This window comes from Odontomachus brunneus, unplaced genomic scaffold, assembly GCF_010583005.1.
Source record: "Odontomachus brunneus isolate Ranch 3 - 2012 unplaced genomic scaffold, Obru_v1 Obru_scaffold_075, whole genome shotgun sequence".
Lineage (NCBI taxonomy): Eukaryota > Metazoa > Arthropoda > Insecta > Hymenoptera > Formicidae > Odontomachus > Odontomachus brunneus.
Genome location: NW_022639525.1, coordinates 943,060 through 960,188, shown reverse-complemented (window position 1 = coordinate 960,188; position 17,129 = coordinate 943,060). Strand labels below are relative to the sequence as shown.

The 17,129-nt window shown below is 33.8% G+C and overlaps 2 protein-coding genes and 2 non-coding genes across 7 annotated transcripts in view; 2 read left to right on the top strand and 2 right to left on the bottom strand.

Moving 5' to 3' along the window:
* Positions 1 to 212: 212 nt before the first annotated feature.
* Positions 213 to 9,348, bottom strand: LOC116847177 (coatomer subunit beta). 3 transcript variants are annotated; one of them, XM_032821898.1, is made up of 10 exons: positions 9,189 to 9,348; positions 8,479 to 8,895; positions 4,223 to 4,556; positions 3,464 to 3,752; positions 3,014 to 3,348; positions 2,670 to 2,934; positions 2,133 to 2,500; positions 1,332 to 1,776; positions 1,015 to 1,250; positions 213 to 928 (listed from the first exon to the last, which is right to left on the bottom strand). In XM_032821898.1, exons 2-10 carry the CDS (start codon positions 8,844 to 8,846, stop codon positions 698 to 700), a joined length of 2,871 nt encoding a protein of 956 aa, XP_032677789.1. In that variant the 5' UTR covers positions 8,847 to 8,895; positions 9,189 to 9,348; the 3' UTR covers positions 213 to 697. The 3 variants fall into 3 exon arrangements, with proteins under 3 accessions (XP_032677789.1, XP_032677791.1, XP_032677790.1); XM_032821900.1 differs by having other exon boundaries at positions 9,286 to 9,332; XM_032821899.1 differs by having other exon boundaries at positions 9,167 to 9,312.
* A 3,428-nt stretch (positions 9,349 to 12,776) lies between these two features.
* LOC116847264 lies at positions 12,777 to 12,895 on the top strand. Its single transcript, XR_004378730.1, has one exon. It is a non-coding gene; the product is annotated as a 5S ribosomal RNA (ribosomal RNA).
* Positions 12,896 to 15,027: 2,132 nt separating this feature from the next.
* The window catches only part of LOC116847178 (cytochrome P450 4C1-like), a 10,867-nt gene continuing 8,765 nt past the window's right edge, over positions 15,028 to 17,129 (bottom strand). For both annotated transcript variants that reach the window (XM_032821901.1, XM_032821903.1), the window contains 3 exons: positions 15,856 to 16,027; positions 15,490 to 15,669; positions 15,028 to 15,420 (listed from right to left, as the gene is read on the bottom strand). In XM_032821901.1, the coding sequence (XP_032677792.1) occupies positions 15,254 to 15,420; positions 15,490 to 15,669; positions 15,856 to 16,027 (519 nt within the window). In that variant the 3' untranslated portion in view covers positions 15,028 to 15,253. The remainder of the gene's footprint in view (positions 15,421 to 15,489; positions 15,670 to 15,855; positions 16,028 to 17,129) is intronic.
* On the top strand, positions 16,246 to 16,352 carry LOC116847263. Its single transcript, XR_004378728.1, has one exon. It is a non-coding gene; the product is annotated as a U6atac minor spliceosomal RNA (small nuclear RNA).

Genomic DNA, 17,129 nt, shown 5'->3' with positions numbered 1-17,129 from the left:
CCCCCCCCCTCCGTCAGGATAGTTTTGGAGTTTTACAAGTACGCTTAAGCGATTAGAAGTGTTCTTTCATATAAATATCTTTTTATTTGGAAATGGCACGCAAGAATATTGTGTGTTCTCTCGCTTCTCTCATCAATCCAGAGTTTTGTAGCAAATACTCATTAGCCTTAAAGACGGAAAGGATAAGTCAGATGATATAAACGGTTAAAGTATTTAATCCAGTTGGAAACTATTTTATTCAGAACGTTACAAAGACACTACGTTTTAATTATATCTAAAAAGAAATAAACGAACGAAGTTTACATAGACATCGTGTATCGTGTATATTTATTTGCTTGTCTACAGACACATTGTATCTTCGTGCGGCGTATCGACTATATGATTATGAGAAATATCGTCGGGAAGCAAGAAGGGCGGAATTGTAAAATACAATTACACATCATATAAATTATAATAAACATGTCTCTTAATGTAGTTGTGTTGCGAACGAATATAGTATGGTACTTCGATTGCCAAATAATACAGATTTTTTTCCCAGAGAATCAGAATGTCTACGTTGTCTAGATCGCATGGCTTAAATGACACAAATGTATGAAAATCTTTTATCAATTGTCTTCAAAATCCCATGAATCCCACGAAGATAACAATCGAATAACTTGAATGTTGTACAAAGTGCGTTTGATCGAGATGACACGATTCAGGCGGCTTGCACTACTTTATTCTGCGGTACTTTTTGTGCCGAATTAATCTTATCACCGAGCGACAATGCCATACCTTGACTCTTGGCTCTGATACGGATATGACCGACTACCGGAGCATCCGGTTTGTTCAGCGGTTTCTCAATTGACAGATTCGCCAACGCGTCTTCGCCGAATATCGACTTGGCATACATATTCGCTGCCATAAATCCACATTGTCCTGAGAGAGCCTGTGGAAAAAGGAATTATTGTATAACAGCGGAAATATTTTGACGATACAGAAATACAAAAAAAAAAATGGAAGTACTAGACATGCCTTTTCCGGTGTGAGGCAACGCATATTCGTAGACTTTAGTAAGTGTGCGAGGTACTCTCTCAGATCAGACAATGTTGTGTAGACCGATACTTTGTTCTCCCACTCGAATTCTGCCCACATCTGACGAAATTCTGCGTCAGTACACGTCGCAGGTACTATATAATCCATGATGTCGATGTGTATATCGTTGAGAACGACCACGCTCCTATCGGAGCCTGCTCCTGATACGTCATAAACTGTGAACAGACGGCCAAGTGGCAGCTTTGTTTTTCTGGAATTCTTTGCGATGTTACAATTTTTTTACTATAGTCACTTACCGATATTTCCAAATATAATACCATTCTCCGTAGATGCGACTTTTACGTTCGCCTTGATAGTGGCGAAATCTCTTGGCGCGAGCACAATAGGCTGCGGTCTTTCTACCAATTTTAGATCACCCATAGTAGCCAATTCCAATGTGCAGTTTTGCAAGGTGTCCTCTGTTTGATTAACTATCAAAACGTCGAGCACAATATCGTATTGATTCACATGCACCAGTGCTTCTGCATATACTGGATCCGAAAAACCAGTGAGCTGAGTAACCTTGCTCAAGGCATTCGGAGCTGGAGCGTCTCCACTGGCGCCAGGTCGACCAGCCACAGCCGCACTGAGACTTTGCTCAAACACGTCGCCTGCACCACCAGTTAAATCGGAACCGCGGCTCAGTTGTAAAAACTGTATTGCGTCGTCAACCTGCACAACACTTCCCGGTTTCTCCTTAGCCTAAAAAACATGATAAATGATTAAATGCCACTATTGTCACAAATAGTAATTTGTAAAGCGACAATTCCAATCGGCATTTTTCTTTTCTGATTTGTTTCTTTAAGGAATGAATAAGCAAAATATTTGCAATATACTGACAGATTAGCAAGAAATTCAATCAAAATGCCGCAGCAGATAGTCATCTGTGCTCACACTTATGTTTAGTTGATAAAGCCTTTTAAAATAATCTGATAGCAAATTAGCGACAGAAACTAAGCAGGATCTGTGAATGTTACATTTAAATGATAATTTAACTTAAATTTGTATATTTACGAAACAATATATCCTGTTCGATTTGCACTCAATCTAATTATCACCTTCTGATTTTGCGAATCTTCTTCTTCTATCGCGGCTAACATTCTGCCAAGAGCGTCGCGACATCCTTCCGTGAAAACTTTTTGTACGAGAGGTGTCGGGCAAGCGAGAGATCTGAGGCATAAGGAGATCCGCTCTGCGTCGTCGTGCGTCATCGCTTTCAAAGGAAGTCCCGAACGGCCCAGCTGTAATACGCTGGACATCACGAACATTGCCTCCGCCTGCAATCGGTTGCTTTTTTGAATATTGTTTTCTAGCGTCTTATAACGGAGAGCTAGTTTCGCTAAGGTAGTAGCCAAAGACGCGCCGATAAAGAAGTCACCCTCCATCATGTATTGCACTAATGCCGGTCGCTTTTCTTCTTTTTTCCCTGTAGATCGACATTCGAATTAATATAAAAGATACATAGTGTTTTTTCAATACAATATTTGCCAAAGTTGTCAATATTTTTGCTAAAAAAGGATCAGTTTCAGGTTGTTCGTAGAAACTACAGATAAAAAGTGATTTGTTATAAATGATGTAATGAACGAGTTGCTTACGTGCGGATGTAGCGCTGAAAGCACTCTGAGTAGCGTAAGTTCCGTCAGACGTAACTAATTGTGCGGGTGCGGCTTGCGAATTAGCATCCTCTGTGGACTTCTCGCCGGCTTGACGCTTGTTCTCCGCCTCGAGCAACGGCAGGTCGCCTAGAGCAGCGCGTACGCGACCCATTACAGCTTCTATATCCTCTTTGGACGTAGCATATTCGCCGAGGATCCAGAGTGCAGCTCTGTGCACTTTTACAGAACGTATGTGAGGAAACACCTGATTTATCGAAATTCAAATAATTAATATTTAATGTTAATATTATGATTCATAGCGAAGTACTGTTATGAATACAGACCTCTAAGAGCTTTTCAACAATCAGTGGTCTGAGATTCTCGAATCTCTGAATTGCTTCGCGAACGAACACGAGAACGTCCGTAGCGGCAGCTTCGTTGCTTTCCGATAGAAAATCTGTTAGCACGGGGATGACGGTGGCAGCGACATCCGAGAACTTCATGGAACAAGAGTGAAGAGTTCGCACCAAAAGTTGACGATATTTACCGGCGTCCTCGTGTTCCCCTGTTCTGAGAACCTCCTTCTTCAAGAGTTGTACCATCTCCTCGATCGTACGAGTTGTCACCAGATCCATGGCTAGAGCCAAGGTTTTCGTCCTGACTTCCAAAGCTGGCGATCCTATTTAGAAAATAATAATAGTAGAGATAACATAAGCGTGAAAAATATGCAATAGTAGATAATGATATAGAAGAAGCTGTAACATAATTAATCGTCATGATTGTCAATGCATCACCTAAAACGCGAAGTACATCCATTACGAGATCTTGCAACACCTTTTCGTACGTAGGACTGTCTTTCATCGCGATTAATCGATCGAGTACGATGAGTTTAACGTTGTTGTCGCTTTCTTTGACCACTAGCTCGATATAACATGAAGCCGCGGCTTTGATCGCGGTTGGCGCGTTGGAAAGAGTCACCAATGTGCCGGCTGCTTCGTAACGCACTGCAGCACTGGGTGAATTCAGTAAACTGTAGATACATCTGATAAAACGTGCCCTTTCTGACGGATTCGCGAGGCAAACCTAAAAAATAATTTTATTATGGTACTATCTGTCAAATAAAATCATATGGTTAATAGAGTCTCATTCGAATTAGATTAATTCGAAAGTCTTTTTCTATAAATAATTCACATTTTAATAGCCATATTTCTATTTAAAAAAAATCCTTTATTCATATTTCAACATTTGTAAGGCTCCTGGCCTCTCGCATTGTCTATCTCTTTTTAATGATGTCAGAAGCGAGAAAATGCATGCTACAAATTCTTGCAAAATATGTTAAAATAAAAATATATATTCATAAAGTAACACCTGCAACCGATTAAATAAATTTGGGTAAACTAATACAGGGTGGTCCAAAAGTCGATTACTGATTTGAAAGATTCGTAACTTTTTTGCAACATGTACTCAAAATTCGTTGCAACCTAAATACAAGAATATTTGAAATGGTAACTGCCTTTTGGGCTACTCTATACAGCTACGTGTTTATTTCATACCTTATATATCAATTCAACAATAACCAATTGCAAAATGTCACCGAAACTGGGTACTTGATCGAGACATGCAGCCAAGTAAGAGAGCGCTTTGCTTTGATCAGCGTGCAGCAGCATCAGAAACGCGTTTCTTCTGCACGACATGTCCTGTTCTCCCTCCAGATACTTAGCTATCAATTCTGGAGCATCGGGTATAAGAAATTCGAAGTTTTTATAAATAGTGAAGATGGCGAGTACCGCATTACGTCTAACATAAGAGTGTCTGTGCTCCAGACATGATACTATCGCCGGCATCAATGGCTCTAAAAGTTCTGGTTCTTTCAGTTTACATAAGAATCTACAATGAAAAGATCATATCTACAGTATATCATTCTATATCATTCGGTATATACAGAGTGTTTTCTAAATACATATAAAAAATATAGGAGATAATTCTTTACATAAAATAGAAAGAAAGAAAATAAAAAGAAAAAGAATGCACATGAGCATATATTCTAAAATGCTCTGCTTCCAAGATATACCACCCGAAAGGGTAGTTAAAAAATATATATTTTGCGAATAAAAAGACAACAATGAAATATAAACATTTGAAATTTTTGTATTTTTTTACTTAGAAAGTAAAAAGAAATAATATTTTATTTATTCAATTTTATTCTTTCAAAGATGAAATATATTTTCTCTACTTTCTCGATAATAATGCGTGTTAGCGAATCTTAATTAGAATACCTTTTTTGTGTATAAATCTTTAAAAATTCCGAAAATAAGGTCGTTTTCATCCTATTTGTTATGTAATTGAGGGTAATAAAATTATGCACAAAATAAGGATAGCCATTCCCTAGTTTCCAACCTTTATTTTATTTTTGAAGAAAATACTGACGTCGATGACGAACTCGAACAATGTCGATAACGCAAAGACAACCGTTATTAATACAATCACGCTATCCTTTTCGTATTTCTTGTATAAAACTTATGTAAATGTGTGTTGTTTTGTTTCTTCATATTCAGCAGAAAACCTATGAAAGCAGAGAAACTATGTATGTATGAAAATCTTTCTGCAAATTTTCTGGATATTTTCAAGCTCTGAATTTAGATGTGAAGATACAGCAATGACCTTAAAAATGTTTCTGTTTGGAGTATCCACACTTTGAGTATATACAAACTGCGAAACTTTTGGATTAGGCAAGCATTATGTTAATTAAGCAGCTCGAAATTTTATTTACATTTAAAATTGTTTTTTCATTTTCGTCACATATTGAGTAACGTTTTAATTTATTTTTGCATGCACTTTTATTGCATAAAAGAATTTGTAATTCTGCATAACAAATACGACGTAAACTTTGCAAGAAAATGTCAATATTTTGTCGGTATTCAGTATTTTGTAAAGTTTTTAACTTTAGTATCTCCTTAAATACGAGAGCCATCTCAAAATATGATTTACTACTAGTGCTAAATAAATTTAAATTTTTGTTTTACCATTGCCATTTTATTCGCAAAAAAATACTTTTTTAGTCATCCCTTCCGGGAAATCTCGGAAATGAAACATTTTAGAACATATATGTTCAAATGAATCTTTTTTTCTTATTTTGATGTGAAGAATTATCCCATGTATTTTTGACATATATTTAGGAAATACCCTGTATACAAGGTATCAGACGCAACGCATACGTCCGCACGTAAAACTTCAAACTAAATGAAAAAGTTCTATACCATTTTGTAAACAACCGCATAAACAAGTTTGAGATACTAATGATAGAAAATGAGCGAGTGTAATGTGATGAAACGAGTTCTTTAGGTGAAGTCTCATCCAAGATATTGGAATCTATTGACAATTTCTTAGTAACGGCGGGCGATGCGTAATGCTGAACAATATTGACTGTTTTTCCGTAAAAGACACATTGGAACATTATGTTCAACATATAATGTTCCAACAGAGAGTGACACAATGTTACACTGTTTAACACAGTAAAACTTTCAGAGTGTAAAGCATATTCGTGCTACCAAAAAATTATTGACATATGGTAATCACGCTCATTTTTTCATTTCAATACAATAAGAAAATTTATGCATCATATTCAGTGGATTTTTTCTAAAAAGTAAAATGAAGAATATTAAAAAATAAACTAAATATTTTATTATTTATATAAATTCTTCTTTAAATTATTCTATTTATTTTCGGTATTGTTTATAACTAACATTGGACTAGCATTATAATAACATAATTGTATCTTTGAAATATATGTTTTCCAGCACAATTGTTTCTGCGAAAAAAATGTATATATGAATGATAAAAATTTATTATGTACACAAAATTTATTCAAAATCATGTGTCTATTATAAATGCACTCATAAAAATAAGAATAGAAAATATAGTAAAAATAAGAATAGGCTATATACAAGATGGCCCACGTAAAGTGTGACAACTTAAAAACTCTAAAAATATTTATCATATCAAAAAGTTATTTGTGAAAAAGTTTCATGTATTTGAGGAATTTTTCTAACTATGTAAATAAAAATTTGTTCCCGCTCTCTCTTCAAGGGAGCAGAAGGTAATTTCGTGTTTTCCAATGAATCTCCTATAATATGTTACATCTTCTACGGGATTCTACGGAAAAAAAACAAGTAAACTTTATCTGGAATATTTCCTTGAAAAATACTTCTATCAAAAATAGAAAACTGAAAAAACTAAAAAATAGAAAAATAGAAATAGAAATCTGTAATGCACTTTGGTGTTACACTAAAAAATTTAACTATGTTTCAACAAGTATTATACATGGTATGACAATGTAATGTAAAGTATCTTATCTGCTGGAAAACATCCATTGAGTGTTTTCCAGTAAGGATATGCTATACTATATTGTGCTATACTGTGTACTTGTTAGAAGTACTTGTTAGAATACAGTTTATTTTGTTAGTGTAACATCAAGAATGTACTACAGTTTCATATTCTTATTTTCATGAGTTAATTGGCGTATCCATGAAACATATAATTTAGAATAAATTTTTAGTGTTTGATGTAAATAACAAGTTATTATTATCTATATGCACATTCTTCCATAGAAACAAATATAGTTCAATACATATTGCAAACATTCAATTATATTATTACAATATAAACAATGTAAATGTCAATACTATAAACTACTATGTAAAAACTATAAATGTAAATGTAAATACTATAAATGTAAATGTAAATACTATAAATGTAAATACTATAAACAGAATTTAACAATGTTCATTTTTATATCTGTAAGTACTATAACAGTACTATAATTTGTGTTATAATAATATAATTAATGTTAAAATTTCTTTAATATATATTATATTTATCTTTTGAAGAAAAATTTATTGTGTACTGATGTGTAACAATAATATCTATATTGTAGATAATATGTAGTAAAATACGTTTCTCTCAGATAAAACATTTCAAGGTCATTTTGGATACACTCGGGATGTCTAAATATACTTCTCAGGGCATTTTGGGTGTATTCTAGGTGATTTCTAGGACATTTTGTGTGCTATCTAGGCTCATATTAAGAATGAACATAACTACACATAACAATTTTTTTAAATTTTGGCAGCACGACACACTTTACATGCTGAAACTTAGACTTTAGCTGTGTCAAGCAGTGTAACTATTGGAACTGTGTCACTATTGGAACATTCTTGATGAACACAGTGTTACATTGTGTCATTTGCTGGAAAACATCCATTATAATACCCACCTCCACTGTCCTGCCATTGCAGAGATCATCAATAGATTCAGACAACTTGGATGAGACTTTGTGTACAGAGTTCGTCCTATCACCTGCTCTCATTCACCAATTTTCTTTAATTAATAGCTCACAATAATTGACATGATTGTTTGCAAAATAGCAAACTCTGCTTAAAAAATTCGATAAAGATTGATAGAAATATATACAATGTCATTGAAATAACATATGAACTTATTATTTCTGATGGAAACTTCAGTTTCTTACATTTCAATATAAAAAAGTAATCAATTTTCCTCATTTCATATTGTAATTGTTTTTGTCAAATTAGATATTATACTAAACGATTACATATTTATTTGGATACACATGCTATTCTATACAATTTTATTATTTCTTAATAAAACACGATTGAGCTACATAGATTTTTCTCATACAATTTTATCTTCTAAGCAGAGAAAGACTTTTCTGTTCAATTTGATAAGTTTCATCTTTTATATGAGTAGACATACATGTTGCATCAGACATGCTGTATATTTGTATCTGTACCTGAGAGTGGATCCTCTAACAAACTCATTTGGATGCTGCAAATCCTTCCTATACGCATCACATACCAGAATCATCTCCTGCAGAAGTCTGCCATCAGCGGAGGTCTTCGGCACAATCTCCCAAAATATTAACAGCAGCTTCTTGATAGTGTGATCTTGATGAGGCAAAACAAACCTGATAATTGTCATCAGCAGTCCAGGTAGTCTCTCACCGCTCAGGATCATGTGAATCGTCTTCTTCAAAGCCTCGATCTTTGTGGGAACATCACCCTTCTCGAGATCCTGCTTCAGCTGGAGCTCGTTCAAGGGCTCCGTGTCAGTCGGAATGTTTATCAGGGTATAGCACGGCTGCTCCACCATCGTGCTCATTTTCCCGGCTTTTCTCGACGTCGCTACAGAAAGGCAACCCGCTCACGATCTACGAGGACATCAGAAGCACAATGGTATTATCATAGCGTAGACAAATGTGACTGTGCCGCAAAACGTGGCAACAAAGGATGCAGGCACGATGATATTAATAATGACGTATTATCGGATATGCATTATCGGTAATTAAATCAGTTTTCTTTTTATACCGAAATCGTGAAGTAAAGATAAGCGAGATATATGTGCGTGTGAGGTTATGTAGCCTAACATATTATGTATGTTTACGATACCGCTGGTGAATTTCACGTATATAAGACACTTGCCATTCATGAATTCGGCACGTACCTAATATTAAGAAAACCACTCGAAAATAAGCGACTTGTCAAAGTTCACGGGCATTTAAATACATGTAGACGTAAAGTGAGATGTATACGTGTCTTACGTGTCAAACGCGACGTTAAGAGGTAACCCTTCCCGACGATGATGTCGCTACTTTCTTGCAGTTCACGAAATATGTCTGTCGATCAAGAAGGCTGCATTTTAGACGGTTGTATCAACAGAGCTACTCATAAATTTAGTCATCAAATACAATTTCGTTTTTATACATTTATTTCACTATTTAAATAATATTAATTTACTATTTAAATATTAATTTGCAACAAAGTCGAGGTGAATAAATAAATAAATAAATATACATATATATAATATTACAGATATAAAAATATTTTTTTATTTTTCTTATCAACTCAGTGAGAAGTGACTTCGAACTGATCGACGTCGAAAAGACGTCGAAAAAACGTCGAATTGACGTCGAAATCGTCAAATCGACGTCGATTCAACGTTTTTTCGACGTTTATCAGTAAGTCATTTCTCACTGGGAATACTTCATTTATATCAGTCGATCCAATAGAGATGCATAGATAATAGAAAGAGGTATCCGTAATGGGATGCCGTCTACAATGAGAATAAAGTGCGGGCTGTAAGAAGTAAAAGTAAGAAATTGACCAATCACAGTCGCATGTGAGAAGAATAATCGACTGTAATTGGTTTCTTATTCTTATTTCTTATAGTCATCCTTTATCCCTTATAGAAATATTATACTAAGAATCATTGATAATTACTTATTTTCAGTATTAAAAATACTGGATAATAAGTAATTATCAATGATTCTTAGTATGATATTTCTATAAGGGATTATAGCCATCCTTTATATTCATTGTAGACGGTGCACTTAAATGTTTTTAAGACAATGTTGTGTGGGAAATATAGCCATAACAAATTATTAATATTATATTTTCTTTGTTAAGTTTTGTTATTATTATTTCAACTAAATAAAATGATCTTCAATGAAATGTGAAAGCGCTTCTTACTTTTTTTATATTTGATAATTTCTCTAGCGTCTCCTTTACTATTATTATTAATATATTTAGCGCACGTAGTCAATAAAAATTTTATAGCTGCACCAGGTTGTTGAAATTTAACTATTTCAATAATTAAAAAACTATTAATGGGAAGCGAAAAAATATTTTTCTTTTTTTTTATTTATTAGTACTTTCTTTCAAAATTTTTCGTTGTTCTTTTCGCTCCTATATTATTATATAGCTTGTATGAATAATATTAATTTTGTAGCTAATTTCGTATATCAAATAAGTTTCTCAGTTATTCAAGAAGGCTATCAAGTATTAACAGTTATACCACGTTGACAGCACTATAAATAGTCAATATTTTTGCTCAAATCGTTTATCACTGACAATGTATATCTATATAGTTACGTCACTATTAACATACAAAAATAATTAAATATACGAGCAAGAAAATTTACTATATAAACATAAATATTAGCTGCGAGTGCTCCAACGAGTCGTCAGTCTATAAATATATAACATAAGATGGATAGAATCTTCGTTTATTGGATTCATTGCAACAATATTGTAATCAAACGACAATAATATAAACATCTTTACTCACTCACTCACGTTGAAAACATCAGTTCTCGTCTGATCACTGTAATGAAGCAACGTTGGGCGCGGTTAGTACTTAGATGGTGACCACTTGGAAACACCGCGTACTGTTGGCGTTATATTTTTTCTTTTTTTAAAATAATTTCTTAAACATTCTTTGATATTGTTATAAATTTATTTAGCGCACGAGCGCAGCCAGTAAAAACTTCACAATTGCTTATTATTTAAATAATTATTTAGATAGTTAAAAAAGTAATAGTAAGAAGCATCAACTCGTTTTCTTCTTTATTTCTTTCTCTTTTAAAAAATCTTGTTGGTATTTTAAAACCATTTTATTATTATCTATCTTACATGAGTAATAAAAATATTATAATTGTGCAATGTATATCCAACAGGTTTTCTGTGAATCAAAAAAATGTGTAAGTGTCAACGGTCATACCACGTTGAAAGCACCAGTTCTCGTCATTTATGATATGGCCGATATTCTTAGAATCGAAAATTTTATAATAAAACTGATTAGAGATCACTACTCCAGCGTAGCTAATATAAAGCAAAATAGTTTAATATTTGGTGCGTTATACCCTAATAATGAATATCTTGAAAAATGTATAGCTACAGGGTTTGTACCTCCCGAAGCCTTTTTATTTCTAGACGCTAAGGGATACATTCAAAACAATGATAATGTACCTGTTATTTATCATATCGTCCGTCATAATAACAATAAGAAATTAATCTATGCCCCTAATCTTGAAAACAGTGATACTGAATACAGATGGAAATATAGCAATATAGCATGTCTATCCCTAATAGAGATATAACTGATAAATACAGGGAAAATAAAGACAAATATTGGTGGCTGGATTAAATTCTTATTTGTTTAATTTATTTATTTATAATTTGTTTTATAATGTATTTTTTTTCTTATATATATTTATGTCTATTTTATATTTTATAACTAGTGTTTTATATTTTATATTTTATGATTGGTTATTTCTATTATACTGCGTATAATGTTTTTTACTTTTATTTATAATATATAAGCTCTCATATATATGATAGCGTAGCCAATTTTTCTTGGACCTTTTTTCTGGTAATATATATTCATTTTATTAAATATTACTTGGCTGTTTTTACAGTATGTTAATTTTGTTATTAATTACCGCTTCGTTTTCTTATCATAAACCGTATCTGCGACCCTTATAGAAAAGTATTACTGGCTGTGATAAATTGGCCAGTAATAAATAGTAATTTTATTACTCGTACGAGTAATAAAATTATTCAACGACAGTAATTATCACTGACCAAATTATCACTTATCAGTATTAAATTTCTATAAGGGGAGATGCCTTGTTTGAGTCTGTTCAGATCTATTTAAACCTGTTATTGAAAACTTTTGTTTATTAAGCTTATTGTATGCATTTAATTGTAATTTTGGTCCTAAATAAACGAAATAAAAAAAAAACATCAGTTCTCGTCTGATCACTGAAGTTAACCCTTATAGAAATATCACTAAGAATCATTGATAATTACTTATTTTCAGTATTAAAAATACTAGATAATAAGTAATTACCAATGATTCTTAGTATATTTCTATAAGGGAAGCAACATTGGGCGTTAGTACTTAGATGGTGACCGCTTGGGAACATCGCATACTGTTGGCGTTATATTTTTTCTTTTTTTAAAATAATTTCTTAAGCATTCTTTGATATTGTTATAAATTTATTTAGCGCACGCGCGCGCGCAGCCAGTTAAAATTTCACAGCTGCTTATTGTTCAAATAATTATTAGATAGCTAAAAAAATAATAGTAAGAAGCGTCAACTCGTCATCTCTTTTACTTTTTCCTCTTTTGAAAAATCTTGTTGGTATTTTATAACCATTTCATTATTATCTACCTTACATGAATAATGAAAATATTATAATGTGCGATGTGTATCCAACAAGTTTTCTGTAAATCAAGAAAACATACAAGTGTCAACGGTCATACTACGTTGAAAGCACCAGTTCTCGTCTGATCACTGAAGTCAAGCAACGTTGGGCACGGTCAGTACTTAGATGGGTGACCGCTTGGGAACACCGTGTACTGTTGGCATAATTTTTTCTTTTTTTGATAATTTTCAAAAACTAATAATGGAACGCGACAACCTATCCCTTCTTTTTGTTTTTAATTTTCTCGTTTTTTTGTGTTATCAGGTTATTATCTAGCTTATACGACCAAGAAAAATTTCGTAGTTATATGTCAAGTAAGTTTTCTAATAACTCAAATAGATTAGCAAGTATCAACGGTCATACCACGTTGAAAGTACCTCCTAGAGAACCAATTCACCTAGAGAACCACGGATTCATAAAGCTATATTCAACAACGCATGCAATAAATAAAATCATCTCAGATATAAACTGAGCTCTAAATGACAAGTGTGTGGGAGCATGCCTAGTAAACCTGGAAAAAGCATTCGATACTGTATGGCTCGACAGACTACTCTTTAAACTTGATAAAATTCCAGACCTCTTAATCAAATTGATATGGAATATGATAACGAACAAATTGTTTGCAGTAATAAGTAACAGGAAGAAATTAAAACACGAACACAAACTTTTAAATCAGAACACAAACATAAACTTTTAAATGGTCTACAACAAGGAACAATAAATTTACCGATACCGTTTAGCATTTACACTTCCGATATACTACACCTACGGCTTAAATAACACCTACGGCTTAAATAACACTGACGTTATTGCACGTTATTGGCTTTTGCAGACGATCTAATCATACTATGCTAATAAGAAACCGCTCGAAATACAAAAAAACTAGAAAGCGACATATATTAGGAAAAGTCTTTAATTTCTACAACGCATAGAAGTTAAGGATCAATATAAATAAATGTAAATGCATATTGTTCAGACAATCAATGAGAATAGTCAGTAAATCAGTTCAGAAAAGGTATAAGAAATTATAGATTACAACCTCAAAAGGCAACGAGATTATAATAAAGAAAAATAATGTTAAATATTTAAACATGAATACAGATGAGAAATGTCTCTTAAATGAACACATTGAGATACAATTAAATAAAGCTAAAATAGCTCTAAAAGGGCAAAATGTTTTACAACAAGAACCTAACTAGTAGAGTCAAACTAATAGCTTTTGACGAAAAAAATCCTTGATGAACTAAATTCTTTAAAGATACCTTAGCTAAAATTTCAAGGAATAAGTCATTTCGCTACAAAAAGGTCGCTACAATGGGAGGTTAAAAGCGCTTCAAACCTGGGATAAAATACGGCCTTAACGACTGATCGAGAGCACTTGTGATTTGGAACTCGCTACAGCAAGTTTGTGAAGGGCGTGCCATCGACGAAACCCACATCGCCATTTCAACCTAAGGATTCTGTAAGACCGCCGACTTTCTCCTGTGAATCCGGAAAGATCGTCGCAGCCAACAGCCCGACAACGCCCGATTCGCGACTTTTTTTTGATGAGTCCGTTCCATTTTTGTGAACCGACTGTTAGCGATATTTCGTGTTCGAGTCGTGATTTAAGTCCCGCATCGAAGAGCGGAGACCCGGATTAGAATGTTCGAACGGAAATGCATTAGAGCTTGTTTAAGTAAATACAGATCTAGTGAATCTAATTACATAAAATATATAAGTAACAAAAGAATCTACGACTTGGCCGATATACCTAGAATAGTATAATACTGCAATTCTAGATAAAATCGTAAAACTCGTAACTTGTTCTCGTAAAATTCGTAAGACTCGTAAGACTCGTAAGAACTCATGAATAGATTTGTAAATTCTATACGCACTGTATGTCATACGATAACTCGTAAATATCTACGACTTTTTTTTCGTAAGCTACGACTTTACGATTTTACGATTTACTCGTATATTTGCTTAGAATTGCAGCATAAAACTATCCTCAGATATCTCAGACTGGATGTATAATCTTACATTGATTAATTCCATTGAATTTCGACTAATTCATTCATTCTTCATAGTGGAGTTTAATTATAAATTTAAATTCGGAAATATAACACACTCGAAATAGTCCTTTTTTACTGTAAGTTGTTTTTCATGTTGGTTTGTACGTGTCATCTGGTTATTCGTCTCGATTATGAAATTGTAGAATACAATGCGAATATTATGCGAGAAATTACTTGTAACTGGGCGAAGATAAAAGCTAGCTGACCTTTTATCAGACTCGGGACAAGATAAAGTTAATCCTAGAGTCACTAAAAAATTTATTTTTAAAATTCAAGTTAACCCGTACAGATACAATTTATTTATACCTACATATATATGTATATAAAATATAACATTTATATGTATATAAAATCGTAATATTAAATTGGCATAAACATGCTTGTATGTGTATAATTATTAAATCGACAATTTAATTTTTGCGATGTATTTGGATTCGCTTCCTACACTCATAGAACCCGCACGTGCTTCAAACGACTTCTATTGGAACAAATCTTACATTCAGTGGGTGGTTAGGTCGAAGTACTAAATCACTAATTATCTCCATGTCTTTTAAATAATCGATAGGTTCTACGTAGAAATTGCGCACAAGAGTAGCTATCATGGCTTTCATTTCCAACATAGCGAATCTTTGACCTGTCATGCATAATTTTTTTATTAAAAACTGTTGACATATATAGAGATGTGAACATTACGCTGACTTACCAATACAATTCCGTGGTCCTGCGCTGAACGGCAAGTACGAGTAAGGATGACGACTATGTATTTTTTCAGGCAAAAATCTGTCAGGATCGAATACACTGGGATTCGGCCAGAAATTGGGATCTCTATGAACGTCATAGATATTGAGATGTATAATTGTTCCGGCGGGTGCTATATATGAAGCTGTAAAGTATATTACATAATTAGCTGTATTTTATAAACAATAATTCGAAAATATTATGTAAATGCGTATAAAACGTGCATCATATTACTCATGAATATAATTCCGATGTTGTATTAATTTGGAGACGTTAAATCTGAAATTTGATCAAATATGTTTATATATTTATAAAGATATATAGCTGTTACAGTTTAATGGCACATCTTCCGCAGTGACTCGTGATATAAAATGTACGCTTGGGTAGAGCCGCAACGATTCTTTCAAACATCTTTCTAAATACGATAGATTCTGCAAGGACGTCATAGTCAATTTCTCCTCAGACTGTTCCATTACTGTGTTGACCTCTTCTCTGACACGATCCTGTATCACCAATTTTAATTAAAATTGCATGCCTCATTATTTTGTGACATTTTTATATACTCGCAAAGAAACAATTTCAACAAACGTCTAACTGTATAGTTATATTTATTTTATTATTTTATTATAAGGTTGTTTATTTTTAATTTCGTTCAATTCAATAATTTCAATTTATATTGGGTTGGTCAATAAGTCCGTGCGGTTTTTTACTTATAAATAATGTGTAGTATGAAAGGAGAGACGTTTAGCACTCCCCTAGGCAAGGATGGACACATATACAAACTGGTAAGGCACGGTCGTCTTATGACGACGTTTACCACATTTTTGTACCGGATGGAATGCGAGAGCGGTTACCCGGAGCGTCCCGACTACACCGCCGAGGATAGGACACCGGCAGAGGTTTTAGTGGGTAGGTCCCCTCCGGATTTTTCTCAGGAAAGGGAGAGTCCCACATTACCCGTTGGGGGTTCTTGGGTCCCCGAGGGGTGTGCGTAATGCATTTCCTCTGCCTTAACAAAAAAAAAAACTTACAAATGATCGATTATTATTTTTATAGAAGATAATAACTTTAAACAATTATATATTGGTGTTTGTTATCTACTATCTTTTGCCATCTTTCGGGCAGCTTCATAATTCTTCGTTCAAAGAACTTCCTGTCTTTCTCTGCAAAAAACTGCTCCAAGTGTCGTTTGACAGCTTCTTCAGAAACAAAGTGCTTTCCATTCAAGGAATTCTGAAGGGAGTGAAACAAATGGTAATTTGAAGGTGCAATATCTGAAGAATACGGAGGATGTGGTAAGACATCCAAGTCTAGCGCCCATAATTTTTGCCGGGTTTGTAGAAATGTGTGCGGCCTAGCGTTGTCATAGAGAAAGACGACGCCTCTACGATTCATCAATTCTGAACGCTTCTCATGGATGGCTGCATTCAATTTATCTAGCTGACTACATTACACATCTGAATTGATCGTTCTGTTCTTCGGAAGTAACTCGTAGAACACAATACCCTTCCAATCCCACCAAATTGAGAGTATGATCTTGCTCAGATGAAGCCCTGTCTTCGAAGTTGTGGCGGTTCGCTGCGCTACCCCCCCCCCCCCCCCCCC